Source organism: Ylistrum balloti, unplaced genomic scaffold (genome assembly GCF_031769215.1).
Source record: "Ylistrum balloti isolate Yb309-2 unplaced genomic scaffold, AGI_CSIRO_Ybal_v1 Utg370196, whole genome shotgun sequence".
Lineage (NCBI taxonomy): Eukaryota > Metazoa > Mollusca > Bivalvia > Pectinida > Pectinidae > Ylistrum > Ylistrum balloti.
Genome location: NW_026782173.1, coordinates 1,608,993 through 1,629,600, shown reverse-complemented (window position 1 = coordinate 1,629,600; position 20,608 = coordinate 1,608,993). Strand labels below are relative to the sequence as shown.

The window sequence follows — 20,608 nt, the reverse complement described above, 5'->3', positions numbered from 1 at the left end:
TCATCACAGACCCACAATCTTTGTCATAACCAAGAAAATGCCTTCAGAATTAAACTTGACAGAGCAAGGAACAAGCATTGTACATACACAACAACTTATGGTCAGAAATTAAATTCACTTTACAATGTTATAATCAACAAGTGAAAGGTAAGCAACACAGGTACAACTGTCGACTTGTCAATTTGTGGCTAATTTCAGCGACTGAAGTAAAAAGTCAGACTGTTGAGACATGCTACCTCTTGCTAATGATTATGATGTTGATGTACACTTGCATGATGATTTTGATGTCCATGCTTTAAATATTTGTCAAGATGTAATCAACAAACAGTACATAAACATTTGAATGCATGAACATATGTCCACACAGGTAAAACAAACACTATATTCTTTGTTAAAGTTAAGGTGTTGATGTACACTTGCATGATGATTTTGATGTCCATGCTTTAAATATTTGTCAAGATGTAATCAACAAACAGTACATAAACATTTGAATGCATGAACATATGTCCACACAGGTAAAACAAACACTATATTCTTTGTTAAAGTTAAGGTATCAAAAGAGCTTATCATTATGGAGACATTGGGATTTTCAGCTAATGAGAATTTGAGCTAAGAACCACCTACAAAGAGCCTTAATTCTGTCAAAAAATTTTAAAAGAATTTACATAACCTGAGGCCTACAAATGTATGCTGATTCCAATTATAATCAGGATGTATTTTTCAGGTCACATTTTGTTTTGTAATGATGCAACTTGAGATTTTTCTTCATTATTACAGATCTATAAGTTTGAAAGTAATAACTGAATTCTGATTCAAACATATCTTATTGCCATTATTGTCAGCAACAGCATTGGGCACAAGTTATTACAACATTATCTAAACCTTTTCACAAAATAAATTACAATTACAGCATTGGTAATCCTTTGGATACTTACAAGTCAAACACTAGATAGTGAAATCCCTCGTCCTGTATACTATCATGTAACCGAACTGAAACAAACAAATCAACATTATTACCATAAACATACACATCAATAAATGAATTAAACAGTAAGTTTTAAGGACATAACTACATTTTAAATTCCTGATGGTATAAAAATGCATTTCAAAGTTAGAACACTAAATGCAATCAAAAACAAGAGGTCCCTGGGCCTTAACATTTCCTGAAGTGCTACCATTTTTCCTGTCTGTGGGACAATCATGTAAAGTATTTGCATAAAACAAAACAAATTTTTCGCTTTACAATCGTGTCACCATTGAAATAACTTACTATCATTTTCTAGTTAGTATTAATTCTAGTCATAATCTATTTAATAAAGAAAGTCCCAGCAGAGGGCTTATAGTAAAGCCACAACTCGCATGAATTTCTCACTCGCCCACAGGACCCAAGAAACCCCCTTCCTCAGTATTTTCACAAATTTCTGTCAATTAAGATTTTTTTCCCTAATTCAAGCATTTATTTCTAAGTTATTCTGACAAAAATTTTGGATTAATTTCCCATTACCTAATTGTCAATTATGAGATTCAGACAAACCATTACATTAACATCAAACATTAACAGTTCTAACTAAAGTATAAAAGACTCAATGCTGCAGATTAGTTCACTAGTTAGTAATAAAAATCATTTTAATCTGCATCCAAGATGCCCAGATTGAATTTCTGATCGACCCAAAAATTAAGAACCAGTTTTGGTTCAGGTAATCCTAAATACAGGATACACAGAACTGTGTTAAAGGGGAGACCTGAGGTGACATGTGTCCCGGGCCTGACATAGATATGTTTAGTCATGTCCCATGGGAAGAGTTCATTACCTTGAATTGTTTACCAACTCCTTCAACAAAATGTGCCAGTGTTTATTCAATATGACACAAAGGGCTAGTGAATTAACATATTAACCCAAACATTCCTGGACTCTGACCTGTAACCCATGTAGATAAGCAACACCTAAAGGTACTTTCCGTATTCTGGTCACCTTCACAGAAGTCAGGAACTGTATGCTGTGTTAACCTTTCAATAAGGATGGTAGGGTTGTGGCCATTTTTAAAATTCACAATGTGTGGGGGAAGTGAATGTATCTTCAACTCCACATGGTGTAGGGGAGGTAATATTGTGGGGAGGTAACACTATCTTCAACTCCATAAGGTATCAGGGCAGGTAATACTACTTTCAATTCTACATGCTGTAGGAAAGGTAATACTTTGGGGAGTTAAATACTATCTTTAACTCTACAAGGTGTGGGGGAGATAAACTATCTTTAACTCTACATGGTGTGGGGGAGGTAATACTATCTTTAACTCTACATGGTGTGGGGGAGGTAATACTATCTTTAACTCTACATGGTGTGGGGGAGGTAATACTATCTTTAACTCTACATGGTGTGGGGGAGGTAATACTATCTTTAACTCTACATGGTGTGGGGGAGGTAATACTATCTTTAACTCTACATGGTGTGGGGCTTTGGTCTATATTACACTGTAATCTGTGGTATTTACTAAGTGTTGTTCTGTACACTGTAAGAGACGTTTTGACATTTATTAAGCTTTGTTCTATATTACACTGTATGATATGGTGTGATTGTATGATATGGTGTGACTGTATGACAAGGTGTGACTGTATGACAGGGTGTGACTGTATGACATGGTGTGACTATGACAGGGTGTGACTGTATGACATGGTGTGATTGTATGATATGGTGCAACATTCACCAAGCTTTGTTCTATATTACACTGTATGATATGGTGTGACTGTATGATATGGTGTGACTGTATGACAAGGTGTGACTGTATGACAGGGTGTGACTGTATGACATGGTGTGACTATGACATGGTGTGACTGTATGACATGGTGTGACTATGACAGGGTGTGACTGTATGACATGGTGTGATTGTATGATATGGTGCAACATTCACCAAGCTTTGTTCTATATTACACTGTATGACATGGTGGGACTGTATGATATGGTGTGACTGTATGACAAGGTGTGACTGTATGACAGGGTGTGATTGTATGATATGGTGTGACTGTATGACAGGGTGTGACTGTATGATATGGTGTGACTGTATGATATGGTGTGACTGTATGACATGGTGTGATTGTATGACAGGGTGTGACTGTATGACAGGGTGTGACTGTATGACATGGTGTGATTGTATGATATGGTGTGACTGTATGACATGGTGTGACTGTATGATATGGTGCAACATTCACCAAGCTTTGTTCTATATCACACTGTATGATATGGTGTGACTGTATGACAGGGTGTGACTGTATGACATGGTGTGACTGTATGATATGGTGCAACATTCACCAAGCTTTGTTCTATATCACACTGTATGATATGGTGTGACTGTATGACATGGTGTGACTGTATGACATGGTGTGACTGTATGACATGGTGTGATTGTATGATATGGTGTGACTGTATGACATGGTGTGACTGTATGATATGGTGCAACATTCACCAAGCTTTGTTCTATATCACACGGTATGATATGGTGTGACTGTATGACATGGTGTGACTGTATGACATGGTGTGAATGTATCATATGGTGCAACATTCACCAAGCTTTGTTCTATATCACACAGTATGATATGGTGTGACTGTATGACATGGTGTGACTGTATGATATGGTGCAACATTCACCAAGCTTTGTTCTATATCACACTGTATGATATGGTGTGACTGTATGATATGGTGTGACTGTATGATATGGTGCAACATTCACCAAGCTTTGTTCTATATCACATGGTATGATATGGTGTGACTGTATGACATGGTGTGACTGTATGATATGGTGTGACTGTATGACATGGTGTGACTGTATGATATGGTGTGACTGTATGACAGGGTGTGACTGTATGACATGGTGTGATTGTATGATATGGTGTGACTGTATGACATGGTGTGAATGTATGATATGGTGCAACATTCACCAAGCTTTGTTCTATATCACACAGTATGATATGGTGTGACTGTATGACATGGTGTGACTGTATGATATGGTGCAACATTCACCAAGCTTTGTTCTATATCACACTGTATGATATGGTGTGACTGTATGATATGGTGTGACTGTATGATATGGTGCAACATTCACCAAGCTTTGTTCTATATCACACGGTATGATATGATGTGACTGTATGATATGGTGTGACTGTATGACATGGTGTGACTGTATGATATGGTGCAACATTCACCAAGCTTTGTTCTATATCACACAGTATGATGTGGTGTGACTGTATGACATGGTGTGACTGTATGATATGGTGCAACATTCACCAAGCTTTGTTCTATATCACACAGTATGATATGGTGTGACTGTATGATATGGTGCAACATTCACCAAGCTTTGTTCTATATCACACAGTATGATATGGTGTGACTGTATGACATGGTGTGACTGTATGATATGGTGCAACATTCACCAAGCTTTGTTCTATATCACACAGTATGATATGGTGTGACTGTATGACACGGTGTGACTGTATGACAGGGTGTGACTGTATGATATGGTGCAACATTCACCAAGCTTTGTTCTATATCACACAATATGATATGGTGTGACATTTACTAATCAATATTACCCTGTAAGATATGGTATGTTTCTATATTTCAATGTAGGATTATATGACACAGATATAGCAGCCTTCCTTTAATGTGGATTGTAATGTTGACAAGAAGTTGTTACTTTGCTGGTTTGTATTGATAGTAAACAACCCCAGAGGATGAAACAAACTGTAATTGCACATTGATATATCCTCTACACAAACCACACCTAACAAGATTGGATTCGGGTTGTAAGGGATGTTGGAATGATAATAACAAGGCTGACCTTAGGGATAATGACACCTACAATGTAATCGGTGTTCCTAAGAACAGGATTGAGGGATGAGTAATATATACAATAATCTTTTAGCCATTTCCAATATTTGACCAATCAATGACTATTATTCAAAGAACGTCAGTGAGTAATCTTTTTGTTGGAGTCTGACATCAATCATGACAATGAAATGCTATACTGCCTTCCATGCAGTAACTGAGTAAGGATGATAAATAAGATATCCAAGGACTATAACCTATTTACATAACATTTTTTTTAACTTCTGCAGTTGTCAATTAGTATAGACTTGGTCAATCAAAACCATATGCTGCTGATAAATAAATTAGGTTGTTTTCACAAGGTGCGCTCTGAAAGAATTATGAATTCTCACACATTGACCACAATGATATGTCAATAATGTCGGAGTTGATGACAATGGAACCATCACAAAGTCAAGACCAATTACTCCAGAACAAGAGGCCCAAGGGGTCTGCATGGCTCATCTAGCTATTCAGTCATTTGAAAAAAAAAGTTAATATATAACAAATAATTTCTGTAATAATTTCCCTATTGGGTTTCAGTAAAGTGGTCAAACAAATGTTTGATTCACCATTCACAAAAATTCCTGAAGACTAAACTTGTACAAACATTCATATCCTTGTATTTTTAAGAACTTGCATTTCCCCTATTGAGCCCCACATCTCTGACTGATACAAAATTAGGTGCTTTTCAACTTGGTGTCCTTCTAACCAAATCTGGACATAATCTAGGCATTTCCACAAAAGAATGATATTAAAGAACTTCTTCTATTTCCACTGTTCTTCCCCACCCCCAGAGGGCAGAGACATACAGTTTATAAGAAATAAATTCCCTTTCACCAAAATATACTTCAAACAATATGGGACAGAATCTTGATATTTCTACAGAAGAAGGATTTTAAAGAATTTGTTCTATTTCCCCCCATTGGAACCCACCAATCCCACCCCAGGGAACTGAGACCCTACATTTCTACAAAATGATTTACTTTCACTCCATAATGTTTCCGACCAAATTTGGACCATATCATTTCATTCCTGTAAGAGGAGTAAAATTTTAAAGAACTTGCAAATTTTCCCTTTTTGGCCCCATCCCTCAGGCCCCTGGAGCCAAAAACTAATATCCATCAATAGATCTCCTGGTTAATCCAAAGTGACTTTTAGTGCTCATTCAGAATGGACCTAAATCACCAGATATGTTATGTAACACTACAATTCTACAGCAGAAACGTTGCTTCGATTTGTCTAAATTTCTGCAGTGTCTGGGATACTTGATGTAACTAATAATTGAATTGAAACTCAAGCCTATTAAAATACCATATTTTCGAGATTAGAAGCCACAACTTCTTACAACTGATGTAACTTATATGTGGACGAAAACAAAAATCGTCAGAATGAAAAAAATATGTAGCAAATCAGTACATGATGGTACTGCCTTTTTTTCCAAGTACCTGCCCACCACATGTTATGACTAAAACAGACTGTCAAACCGTCAAATTTAATCGTTTAAAGAATGATATAAAGATTGCAATAAAAATAACATTCTCTTGGATTTAATCAATCATACAAAGTACCTTTCAATACAAATCACAATATGATACCTTCTTGACTTTCAAATTCTAGAATGACTGCCACGCTTGTTTATGATTTAAATGGCTTTGTGTAGATTATATGAGAAATAATATGGGACTATAAGATTTTTGTAAGCATGCAAGGGTCTTCACTAATTTTACAGTATACACTGATGGAGAGATTGTTTAGTCAACTATACGTAACGTCACGCTCTATATCTGTGCATAGACAATCTTTGAAGGCCCCAAGCCATACAAGTTCTATATTTTCAATTTCATGTATTTTGAAAGATAAAAAAAAAAATCAATATAATCAAGTCTTATCTGTGCATAGTTCATTGCTTTTGGAAAATAAGATTTTAAAATCACAGACAAATATCTGCTTATATACATGGTACAGAAGACTTTAAATATGACTGACATTGATGTGACATAAAAAAACTATCCTTGCTTGACATGTAAGGAAGGTTACAATAACATGTGAATGTGTACAATGCAGCACTGACTGAGTTTCTTGAATGTTGACTTTTCCTAAACTATTTCTTTTCTATTTTACATCATTGATGTTCATCCCAAGAAACTACTAGCCAAATATCATGATTCTAGGACTTTTGTTAATTTGAAGTTGTTTGCAGGTTTTAACAAATTTGACCCTTATAATCATAACCTTGAATATGAATCAAGGTCATTTCTTTCCTCAAACTATGTTGGGCTTCATCCCAAGAACCATCAAGATTATTGACCTTTTGATAACTCAGCAGAAGTCATTTAAACATTTCAACAAATCTGATTCTAGCTACTAGCCAGATATCATGACTATTTGACTTTTGGTTCTTTAGAAGAAGTTATGTAAAGGAAAGTTGACTGATGATGGATGGATGCCGCACCATAGCATAAGCTAAGCCTCCCTTGACAATATCATTGACATATAAACATATATTCAGATTATTTGACAACATTGACATACACACCTATTTTTGAATAGTTTGACAATAACATCGACATACATACCTATATTTGGATGTTTTAATAGTCTACATATTCTCGCCTCTCTTTCAAGCTTTTGATGATCTGAAAAAACAAAAAGAAATTGATGAAACATCATCTGTTTTATCTTCAGCAAAATCAACAAATAAATGAATTGATTTGCTGCATTGTCACCATGCAGCTTGTCTATACTCAAATATTTCATACATAGTTGTGAGCATATTATAGTTGCTAGAGTACAATTTCTGACAAATTGTTACAACCTTGGAGCTCTTCTGTCACACAACTACTAATACATCTAGCTACTTCAATCTAACTTACAACTCAGCTTTACTGTGTAGTAGCAGTCATGCAAAGTCAAGCATATTATGAATTGATTAAGGCAAGACACACAATCTTTTGTGTGGTAAAACAAGTATCAGTGGAATGGATCATGAATTAATGACAGCAACATAAACCTTAAATAATACATTTCTTTATGTAGGAATTCTGTCTCATGTGTCAGAGTAAAAATCCCATAATTTGGTATTCAAAGACTTACTGTAGCCTAAATACACCTCCAATGTATGTACAAATTACAATGACAGTCTCCTCCTACAATATACTGTAGAACTGCAATGATATACAGTCTCCTTACACAATGTAATGTAGACCTACATGACATAAGGAACAACCATGATATACAGTCTCCTTATACAATGTAATGTAGACCCACACGACATAAGGAACAACCATGATATACAGTCTCCTTACACAATGTAATGTAGACCTACACGACATAAGGAACAACCATGATATACAGTCTCCTTACACAATGTAATGTAGACCTACACGACATAAGGAACAACCATGATATACAGTCTCCTTATACAATGTAATGTAGACCCACACGACATAAGGAACAACCATGATATACAGTCTCCTTACACAATGTAATGTAGACCTACACGACATACGGAACAACCATGATATACAGTCTCCTTACACAATGTAATGTAGACCTACACGACATAAGGAACAACCATGATATACAGTCTCCTTACACAATGTAATGTAGACCTACACGACATAAGGAACAACCATGATATACAGTCTCCTTACACAATGTAATGTAGACCTACACGACATAAGGAACAACCATGATATACAGTCTCCTTATACAATGTAATGTAGACCCACACGACATAAGGAACAACCATGATATACAGTCTCCTTACACAATGTAATGTAGACCTACACGACATACGGAACAACCATGATATACAGTCTCCTTACACAATGTAATGTAGACCTACACGACATAAGGAACAACCATGATATACAGTCTCCTTATACAATGTAATGTAGACCTACACGACATAAGGAACAACCATGATATACAGTCTCCTTATACAATGTAATGTAGACCCACACGACATAAGGAACAACCATGATATACAGTCTCCTTACACAATGTAATGTAGACCTACACAACATAAGGAACAACCATGATATACAGTCTCCTTACACAATGTAATGTAGACCTACACGACATAAGGTACAACCATGATATACAGTCTCCTTACACAATGTAATGTAGACCTAAACGACATAAGGAACAACCATGATATACAGTCTCCTTACACAATGTCATGTAGACCTAAACTGGATATAAAGAACTGCAATGATAAACAGTCTCCTTACACAATGTACTGTAGAACTAGAGTAATACAGAGAATCACCATGATAAACAGTTCCCTAATACAATGTATTGTACACCTACATTTATATAAACAAGAGACCCACAAGCCTTCGGGGTCATCTGACTATAAAGACCTTTATATGAAATAGGCCAAATATGTCTAAAATAAAAATGTCATTATTCCAGACATATTGCTTGTTGAAAACATATGCTGAAGACCCTTGGCTTTCTGGTTATTGAGAAGAAGTTGCTTATGCATTTCAACACATTTGACCCAAGTGACCATGGCAGTAGGTCAAGGTGAACAAACAAGGTAGGACAAGAATCAGTTTTATGAAGCTTTATGTTTGCAAGCTAAATTCAAGGAAATGATACTAAAAAAATGCTGAAGTGGCATGTACAAGCACTTTCAAGCTGGACTTATATTGTAAATATGAACTTTATGACCTTTCAAACCAAAACTGCTATATGCATAGAGCATCTCCTCAAGGAAAGTCACTTTACAGAAACTTAACATGATTGACAAAAAGGCAATGGAAGTTATTATCTCAATATCAAGTACTATCGGTGTGGAAGCAGTGTGAGGTTTGAGGATAATGGACTCAAGGTAGTTCATCTCACAATTTATTTTTCTACTTGGCCTTTGACCAGCAGTTCTTTATTAATTTCACAGCTCCAGGTTGTGGACGTTGTTGATTGGTCTGCCAATGTAGAAAATGCTGACATGCACCAAACCTTAATGAAACTACAATATATTTGGACAAAAATAGTCTGGACAAAAACAGGTCTAAATAATTGAAAAAGAGAGAAGGTTTACTTTAACCAAATCGAACCAATGTTGGAACCTTCAGGAACCTTCATGCCAAATATCAATATCTTTGTGCAAAAGCTCAAGTCATAAGTCACTTCTTGAGTTAAAAATAGTAATCAAATTGGGGAAAAAAAAAATATAAGTCCATGATCAGGCCTTAACTTTGCACATCCTGTTTTATACTCCCAGTCAACAATACATATTGAATAAAGCAACAATACAATATGACGATTGATAGGACATATTTCAACAGGATTCTTGTCACACTGTACATAAAAGCCTTCTAGAGCACATGTAAGAATGAAATCAAAGCTTAATCAATACAGATCCAGCATCTGTTGTGACTGAGTAGGTCTATGTTACAGGCATGCCATCAGACAGTCAGTGCAAAAGGGCTTGTTAGGAAAACACATGGTGCATGTGCTAAACAGATTTACTACACAGCCTGCCTCAGCAACCTCTTTCTCAATGAAATTGGTGTCTTGAAAACATTGCTAAGTATGACACTTCTTGATGGCAGAAAGGTCACACTTCCACCTGCTAGGACAGAACATACCATGAGCTGTCAACAGGTGAAATAAGTCACACTACAAAATTAGAAGATAAACAGATATCTTAACCTTGAACGCTTCAATAAATCAGATGACACAGGCTAATTTTAAATTTTAATCAATGACATCTTTATGTAAGTGGAGCAGTTATAAGTTTTGTTTTATGACAGAAACTTAATAAATTTATTGTTAAAAGCATAATGTATTACCTATAGCGGAAAAATCTTGACAAACCAAATGTATGCAGTGTGAGTATGATAAGAGTTTAATTGCCCTACCTGACAACTGTTGACACCCACTCGGTTAGGTGTGCAATTATTGCAACATTTGTCAACTGTGAAACACCCACGCACTAACCACAATATATAAGCCTGTCTGACAGCTGCTATATATCAACACTCTCGCAAAACACAGAAATTTTTATCAAACCAAACAACAGTACAACCTGCAGTAATATCATCCGAAGTTTATATTCTAATGCTATCTTTTCCTCCATACATGACAATGTGTGAGAGAAATAAATTAAAATCATGATCAACTATTCAAAAAAAAAAGAAAAATTTTGCAATCATTATAATTCCAAATTCAAGTAGAATCCAGTATTTGGTTTCTTATGATAAAGACCTAACCTGAATTCTGTCACACAGAACCTAGCTAACAAGTGGTTTGGAATGTATTTAGAGATGATAATGGTTTGATGTCTAATACACCAGGTACAGAAGAAGGATGCTTTTATTTAATAACTTAGCATTTTAATCCAAGCTTACAACACTTGACCACAAAAATATTTCTTCTTCATGGAAACTTACAACAAACATTAACAAGAAAACATCAGTTTGATAAATGGCTATACATGCAGCTACTATGTAACCTTATTAAAGTCAGTTGTGTGTTACCAGCCCATGAACTGCCAACAGCATAGGAACATTGCCAGTTATGTAAACAGATATATTGCCTTACCTTATAACAGGATGAAAATTGAAAATGGTAAATAAAAGCATTGGACTGAATGTTGACGTTCCTGTATCATGAATACCAACTGGATAAAGGTTGGTACGCTTCATTGACTTGGCCCTTGATTTACCTGTTGGCATTCATATGTCCATAATGCATTTGCATTTATATGCCTACAAATGCCAACTGACAGCATTACAATGCTTATAAATGATTACTGATGGAGTAGACAGATTACTTCATCAATGAGTACCTTAAGCTTCAAACTAATACAAAATCATTAGTCCATACATAACTCGTGTATGAGGACAAAAATTATCTGAACCAAAGTGTGAACAACAGAAATATCTTGGGTTAGGTTATCAAACACACTGAAGGGACGGATGTTTTGCCATTTCATTGTGGAGGATATTGGTGAGACGACCTTGTGATAGTCGAATTCAGTCCTGAGTATAAAATCCTGCACCATAAATAATGAATGTGTTTTGTATGATGCTACATTGACCTCTCTGTCAACACAGCAGGCATGAGGTGAGCTAGGTTGTGCTTCATGCATTTTTACAGGATATTTTGCTAAAACACAAATCAAACTGCATTACAACCACTTTATGATTAAGTGACAGTGAAAAAGCGATAAATCATATGATTTTGCCTGTAGAAATATTGATTTTCTGGCTGACTAAGTAATCTGAATGTTGCAAGAGACAAAAATGCTTTTTTTTTCATTTAATTTACATTCATCATACAACTGCATACTGCTGTGAATGCACCAATGACATTTTTGTATTACAACTGTACACTGCTGTGACTATGTCAATGTCATTTTTTTTAATTATAACTACATAATATTGTGAATACACCCATGTTATTTTTTGTATTACAACTGCATACTGCTGTGAATGCACCAATGCCATTTTTGTATTACAACTGCATACTGCTGTGCATACACCAATGTCATTTTTTTAATTATAACTGTATAATATTGCGAATACACCCCTGCTATTTTTTGTATTTCAACTGCATACTGCTGTGAATGCACAATGCCATTTTTGTATTACAACTGCATACTGCTGTGAATACGCCAATGTCATTTTTTTAAATATAACTACAAAATATTGTGAATACAACCATGTTATTTTTTGTATTACAACTGTATTATACTGTGTGTTACAATTAACTAGTATTGATTGTAATGGGATTGTTACATAAGTCCCCCAAACAACAACTTCAGATGTGAATGGTTTGAAGTACTTCAATTTAGGCAAGCAAGGTCCGTGGGACCCTGTGCCAAATCAGACGATAATATCAGTCAAACTGACGAATGCTCCCCGAAAACCACTTTATTGAACAGAAAAATGTTCATAATGGGCAATAATTTGGATATATACTGTACATTCTCAATGATTAATGCATACACCAAGTTTCATGATCCTGGTTTTAATGCAAGCAAGCTATGCTCATGACATGCAATTTTAACAAATGGTATTAACTCTGTACTGAGGGGTTATGGGCACTGACTTTGCTACACTGCATCTTACTTACTTTGTATGACTGATGTATACATCACGTTTAAATATCATAGTTGAAATGCAGGCAAAGTAATGCTTCAGGCAAGAAACTTTTAACAAGGGGCAATATCTCTGTAATTAAGGGGTTGCAGGCCCTGAAGTTTGTAAACTGCACATTGCTTTAGAATGCTCAATGTATATACCCAGTTTTGTTATCCTAGTTTGAATCTAAACAATTTAAGTCATGCTCTAGATGCAAAGTTTTGACAAATGGCAATAACTCTTGTATTTGAGGGGTCACATATGCCACTACACAAATACCATGACCCAGGATTTCTGTTGTTTGTTAAAAGAAGACATTTTCAGTTATCAACACATTTCACCACTTAGACTTCGAAAAAGGGTCAAGGTCAATCATTTGAATAAATTTTGTAGCCCTTCTTCCAATAATGTTAGAAAACCAATGTCAATAGCCTGGACATTTTGGTTATTAAGAATTTGTTTGAAGATTTTGACACTTGTGACCTTGAAAGTGGGTCAAGGTGATTCATTTGAACAAACTTGGAAGAGCTCCATCTAAACATGCTACAGTATTTTTAGTATATTTGACCCCTATGACCTTTAAAATGAAGTTTAGTTATTGAGAAGAAAATGTTTAAAAGATTTCAACACGAGTCAAGATCATTCATTTCAACACACTTAGCAGTCTTTCATCTCAGTATACTACAGGCCCAATATTGGCATCCTGGGCTATTTCGTTATTGACAAGAAGTTTGAATGTTTACACAGGACAAATGGCGGCAGATGGCAACAGACAAAAAATGATAACTGATAATTTATAACTACCAAATCTAAGGTGGTCACCTGTCATTTGTTTTTTCTGATCAGTACCAAAATCAATCAGGTCCTTAAGTATTTCTCAAGAAATAGCAATAAAAACAACTGTTTACAGACAGTAGACAAATGTAGGATAATCTGAATAACCCACCATGAAGGTGGGTTAATAATAAGAATCATGGTAAGTCCTAAACTTTGATACGGTAACCCAAATATTTGAGATTATGTACATAACATTACAATAGTGAGATGTTAAATAGAGAAAAAACTAGAGACCTACAGATAACAACTCATTAACAACAAAATTCTAAATGACCTTGTAACAAACAAATGCTTAATTTGAACACTAAACAGAAATTGAAATAAGAAACTACCATGCCTCAGCAAATTTATTATCAAACTTATCCTTTTACAAGGTTTAACCACAGTTCATACAGAAATAAGTCATTAGAGTGATAATAATTAAATGATCAGTAACTTTTTACATTTACAATGACCTTGACCTTGCAATCCTGAAACCTCACCTCACCAACCTTGTTTTTATGATAGTTAACCTTTGTTTAAATAAGTTAGGATGATGACAATGACATCAAACACATTGGAATAGACCAGTTATTGTTAACAATAATTTTCCCGAAACTGAAGGACAGGGACATGAAAAAGATATATCCAATCGCTTAACGTTTACCAAGTAAACTAATTTCTGATGCCAACAGGTTCATGTTTTCTTGGTTTACACAACTGTTCACCACTAAGTTACTTAATGGATTACATCAAGATTATCTTTCCTTTTCAATGCAGAACACAGTGTTACAGTGTAGATGTCATAGCCGATAGGACAGTCTAGCTTACAAACTAGTAAAAGGTCACAAAAAACTCCACACAACTGTGTGACCCAATCAGCCTCTGACCTCGATCATGGACTAGATCCTATCAACCTTTACAACTGGTGAGTGAGACAGAATCATTTTTCAAATGAGGAATCAATATTCACAAACCATTGATCAGGCAACTATTCGCTCATTACCAACAATTTTCCTGCAAATGAAAACAATTTTCAATCTGACCCACATCAGTCTACACTCTATGGATAAAATGAACCAATTTCGGTGAGAGTAATCAATACTGAGATGTTTTTATACCTGCCTCAAGCGTCCTATTGTTTTAGGTCATGTTTGTTAATTGTTGATGCATACACCTCTGGAAACTAATAAACACCATTTCACCTGTTGGATTGGTTGGTTAGTGTGAACACATTTCCATAGAAAGAAAAAGTGACATAATTAGTAAAGTCATTGTTATTTGAAAATTACTTTGGCAAATTTAAAGCTAATGGTATGAAAACTTGTCCACAGCTCAAAGGATTCAATATTGATGATACCAAACATATTTTCAAACAGTGGGCAAAGAAGAAATACTAAATGAAGTCATGATAGTAAAATTGTAGTTCTGCCAAAACAGCAGATTGTAGTTCTGCCAAAATAGTAGAATTGTAGTTCTGCCAAAATAGCAGTGATGTACTTCTGTTAAAATAGCAGAATTGTAGTTCGGCCAAAATAGCAGTGATGTACTTCTGTTAAAATAGCAGAACTGTAGTTCGGCCAAAATAGCAGTAATGTACTTCTGTTAAAATAGCAGAATTGTAGTTCGGCCAAAATAGCAGTAGTTTGGCTATCAACCTAATTCCAGATGGTAATAAGTTATCAACCATCACTTTACGTCAATTAATGCTAAGTTACCAGTCAATGAACAAATAATGCTAAGTTACCAGTCATTGATCAAATATCAAATAAAAAATAGCAGAATTGTAGTTCAGTCAAAATAGCAGAATTGTAGTTCGGCCAGAATAGCAGTATTGTGGTTTGGTCAAAATAGCAGAATTGTAGTTCAGTCAAAATAGCAGAATTGTAGTTCAGTCAAAATAGCAGAATTGTAGTTCAGTCAAAATAGCAGAATTGTAGTTCGGCCAGAATAGCAGAATTGTAGTTCAGTCAAAATAGCAGAATTGTAGTTCAGTCAAAATAGCAGAATTGTAGTTCAGTCAAAATAGCAGAATTGCAGTTCGGCCAGAATAGCAGAATTGCAGTTTGGTCAAAATAGCAGAATTGTAGTTCAGTCAAAATAGCAGAATTGCAGTTTGGTCAAAATAGCAGAATTGTAGTTCGGCCAGAATAGCAGAATTGTAGTTCAGTCAAAATAGCAGAATTGTAGTTCAGTCAAAATAGCAGAATTGCAGTTTGGTCAAAATAGCAGAATTGTAGTTCAGTCAAAATAGCAGAATTGCAGTTCGGCCAAAATAGCAGAATTGCAGTTTGGTCAAAATAGCAGAATTGCAGTTTGGCCAGAATAGAAGTATTGTTGATCGGCCAAAATAGCGGAATTGCAGTTCGGCCAAAATAGCAGTTCAGTCAAAATAGCTGAATTGTAGTTCAAATATCAAATAATGCTAAGTTACCAGTCATTGATCAAATATCAAATAATGCTAAGTTACCAGTCATTGATCAAATATCAAATAATGCTAAGTTACCAGTCATTGATCAAATATCAAATAATACTAAGTTATCAACCATCAACATAATACCCAATAACGCTGAGTTATTAGCCATCAACCTAATACAAAATAATTCAAAGTCATCCGCCAATGTTCTTTACCAAATAATGCTTCACTTTCAACCTAAATCCTATTGCAGTGAATGGTTAATTCTCTATAATCAGTCCATATACTTAGCCATAAGTTAAAAATTACATATAACTTAGATTGGGCTTACTTTTGTTCACTGTATTTAAGAAATAGAGATACCAGAGGGATCTTGATGCCAATCATTGTTTGCATGATCCTTTTTGTACTTTAAATGTTGGATCTTTTCCCTTCTTTCCTTTCTCCACTTTTTGCTCTTGATTATATGAAATTTTAAAATTCTTCTTAAGAAATTGCAATTATAATCTTTAACTGCCAAATCCAAGATTGTTGCCTGTCTGCCAGAATTACGAATGAAAATTGAGAAAGACCCATCCAACAGCAATAACAAAACATTCATATTCAAACTCAAAGATAGATCCTTGTCTGTGATTTGTTAATTATGTAATTAATCCCAGAATTTGATTCTGATAATATGTCATACTTCTTGGTCTCCAAACACAGACCCTGCTGTCTCTGGGACCAAGTAAAATGCAGGTTTGATCAGGCCAGTGGATTCTTCGCCAAGACCTAATATACTTTGTTCAGTGATCACGTGCCCATTGCAGTCTTGCTTGTTTGTGCCTTCTAATCAACAAAGGATCTTTAAATGGTCGGCAAGAGTGAAGTCACCTATTGTTCAAATGAACACTGACATTCCACTGTCCCATGAGTCTGATGACAGTGCCAGATGGGGCTCACCTTGCCTGTCTACATAGAAGTCTATCTTTTCTATCTGTAGTTTCCCGAAGTCTGCAAGACCTGGGACACTCGTCAACATGAACAGTTTGGTTCAGACACTGCACTGGCCTAGAAATATGAGAATGGCTGACTTTAAAATGTGCAACTACTGGCCAGCGTACCATTACCACCTTGAACCATTCCAGAAGCTTGCCATCAGTCAGCATTTTTCGATATACCATTTTTAATACAGTAAGAGCATGTATATGACTTACCAGTAATACATGTGCCACTGCTGCTTTAGGTGGTAAAGCAAACTTGTGACTTGATAGATTAAGTGTTACCCCAGTTTAATCTGAGTTATTGCTTGGTGGCATATGGTACCAAACACAAAAGAGACACAAATATTGTTTTATTTCAGAAAATGTCATTTAAAATAATGTACTCTCTTAGTCTTTTTAGGAAAATCAATGGAATAAGGATGTAGTGATAAATGTACCTACATTTGATAATCCTGTCAACAGACAACCAGAATACTTTGTGAAAAGCTGGCTCAAAGGTAAATAGTCTCAAATATTCATGTTCCATTGATTTCTAAGATTACATCCCTAATACTGTAATCACAATTTCCGAAAGAAATCCTCTGCAGTGATTATTAAGATTCAATAACGATTGATAACCTAGCAATATTGCCATTTTCTTTTTTATGATTCTTTCGAGCTTTTAAGAAGATTAAACAAACTACTTCTTTGATGAAAGTACATGCCTGTAGGTAAAGTATATAACAATGGGATGTACGTGCATGCTACCAACTACAAATATACTTGTACTTTACTACTACACACATAAACCTACACTGTACTATACTTCCACTTTACAATCACACACATACCTACACTGTACTATACCTTCACTTTACTATCACACACATACCTACACTGTACTATACCTCCACTTTACTATCACACACATACCTACACTGTACTATACCTTCACTTTACTATCACACACATACCTACACTGTACTATACTTCCACTTTACTATCACACACATACCTACACTGTACTATACCTCCACTTTACTATCACACACATACCTACACTGTACTATACCTCCACTTTACACACACATATCACACACATACCACACACATACACTGTACTATACCTCCACACACATTTACTATCACACACACACACATACCTACACTGTACTATACCTCCACTTTACTATCACACACATACCTACACTGTACTATACCTCCACTTTACTATCACACACATACCTACACTGTACTATACCTCCACTTTACTATCACACACATACCTACACTGTACTATACCTCCACACATACCTACACTGTACTATACCTCCACTTTACTATCACACACATACCTACACTGTACTATACCTCCACTTTACTATCACACACATACCTACACTGTACTATACCTCCACTTTACTATCACACACATACCTACACTGTACTATACCTCCACTTTACTATCACACACATACCTACACCTACCATACCTGCACTATTTTCATATACACATATATGTACTATACTATGACACAATACCAGCACTGTATTATTACATATATACCTGCACTATGCTATCATACATATGTCTGGATTTTACATAATATCTTTCTTTATTCAAACATGTTTTATTTGTTCAATCTACCAAATGGGATTACAACTTGTAAAGGCATTCTCTTACCAGCACTATACTTAAACAAGAGGCATAGAGACTAATAATAGTATTAGTAGTTGAGGGAACAGTTATTAAATGATTAAAACAGTTCAAAACATTTTTGAAGTAAAGGCGAAAAAAAAAAAAAAAAACAGTTTCTTAACATTTCAGTTCAATGGTACCAATGGAACTGAAGTTTCAAATGAGTTTCTTGAAGATTATGGCTATATTGGATTTTGGACTGATCTGTAAAATTAGGGCACATGGTTAGGACCACCTCAGGGTCACTTTAGGCAAATTTGAGCTGGATCCCATCCTGCATTGGTAGAACTTAAGAAGAAATACATAAAAAAAAGTTCTTCAGGGAAATCATGACTGCACAATCATGTTACAAAATGGCTGCTGTGACTGCCATGGTGAACTTTTTGAGGCTAAAAAATAATCTGGTTAGTACCATCTCAGGATCATTTCAGGGAAGTTTCACCTGAATCCCAGGTGACCTTTAAAAAGACGATCTGCACTTCTGCATGTGAGAACAACTTTTCATCTACATATATATTGTAAAATAAACAAAATTAAAGAGGTACTAGTTTAAAATGAAAGGTTTGAAATAGTAGCAATTGATATGCGTTCCTGATCATTTGAGAGATAAGAAAAACACCAATACAAAAGTATGAATTTCTTTTTAAATATTACCCAATGATATTACCCAATGTTTATATCCCAGCCATATCTGTTCACAAATTTTATGACTTAAATTCCCAATGCTGTGAATTTCAGATGTATTAAATCTGTTCACTATTCTCCGTGAAAATATATAAATGTATTGATTTTCATGAGATACTGGGGTTATGCTGTGTAGGTTAGTGGAGAAGATGACAGATGGAAACAGTTTGTCATCACCCTTCACTCCAGCTTTACCTCCACATTGGATATGCAGTATAATATTGAACAGCAAAACTAAATTTCAACATTCTTCTCCAAAAAATTAATTTCCAGATCTCTTCGACTGGTATAAATTTTTTATTGAACTGGTTTGTAAGAAATTAACTCAATATCAGATAGGATCTAAGCCTCAAAATTATTTAAAGCAATAACCATAACTCCTTCGTTAAAACAAGAACTTTTTCTCATGTAAATAAAAATGTATGGCATGCAGCTGCAATTTTGCTTTCGATTTACATAAAACTGACATAGTATCTGTGCTGCCAATGAAGACCTTCTCTTACTTCACTTGTAACCTGACATGGTATGAGCTTTTAGGCAGCTGGTTTAGAGCTGCATTGCAACAACTATAAAAGTCCATATATTGGGTTTAATAATTGATGTGAGGGCTGAAGCTGCAGTACAGACTGACAGCTAGCAGAATTATCTCCCTCCATACTTCCCCTCTCTTCACACGTTGTATACCAGGGTCTAAAAATCTTGATTTATCATCATTATCATGTGAGGGATCCTGCAGTGCCCTACCGGATACAAAACAGAGCCAGGTTACCAGATTTACACTAGCACTTTTTATCACTGACAATAATCAATGGCTTTAGTGCAGTATGCTCCATACCCTATGGGAAATCAACCAATGGCTTCCGTATTCTAACACAAAGGAAACAGATTAGCTCCGATTGGGATATGTTGCTGTTTCAATATTTAGAAATGATATCCGAATGAACGGCAAAATGAAAATAGAAATTCTGTTACAGTCATTCGCGATTGAATATCATATTACTGTAACAGTCAAATCATAGAGCAACTATAAGTCAGTGAATAGTTAATTACATTAGCAAACAACCTACGACA

At 35.2% G+C, this 20,608-nt stretch overlaps 1 protein-coding gene across 8 annotated transcripts in view; it reads right to left on the bottom strand.

Moving 5' to 3' along the window:
• LOC132551327 (calcium/calmodulin-dependent protein kinase type II delta chain-like) overlaps positions 1-20,608 on the bottom strand; it is a 118,870-nt gene that overhangs the window by 77,529 nt on the left and 20,733 nt on the right. For all 8 annotated transcript variants that reach the window (XM_060215453.1, XM_060215454.1, XM_060215455.1 and 5 more), the window contains exons 3-4: positions 7,438-7,497; positions 936-990 (exon numbers count right to left, since the gene is read on the bottom strand). In XM_060215453.1, the coding sequence (XP_060071436.1) occupies positions 936-990; positions 7,438-7,497 (115 nt within the window). The remainder of the gene's footprint in view (positions 1-935; positions 991-7,437; positions 7,498-20,608) is intronic.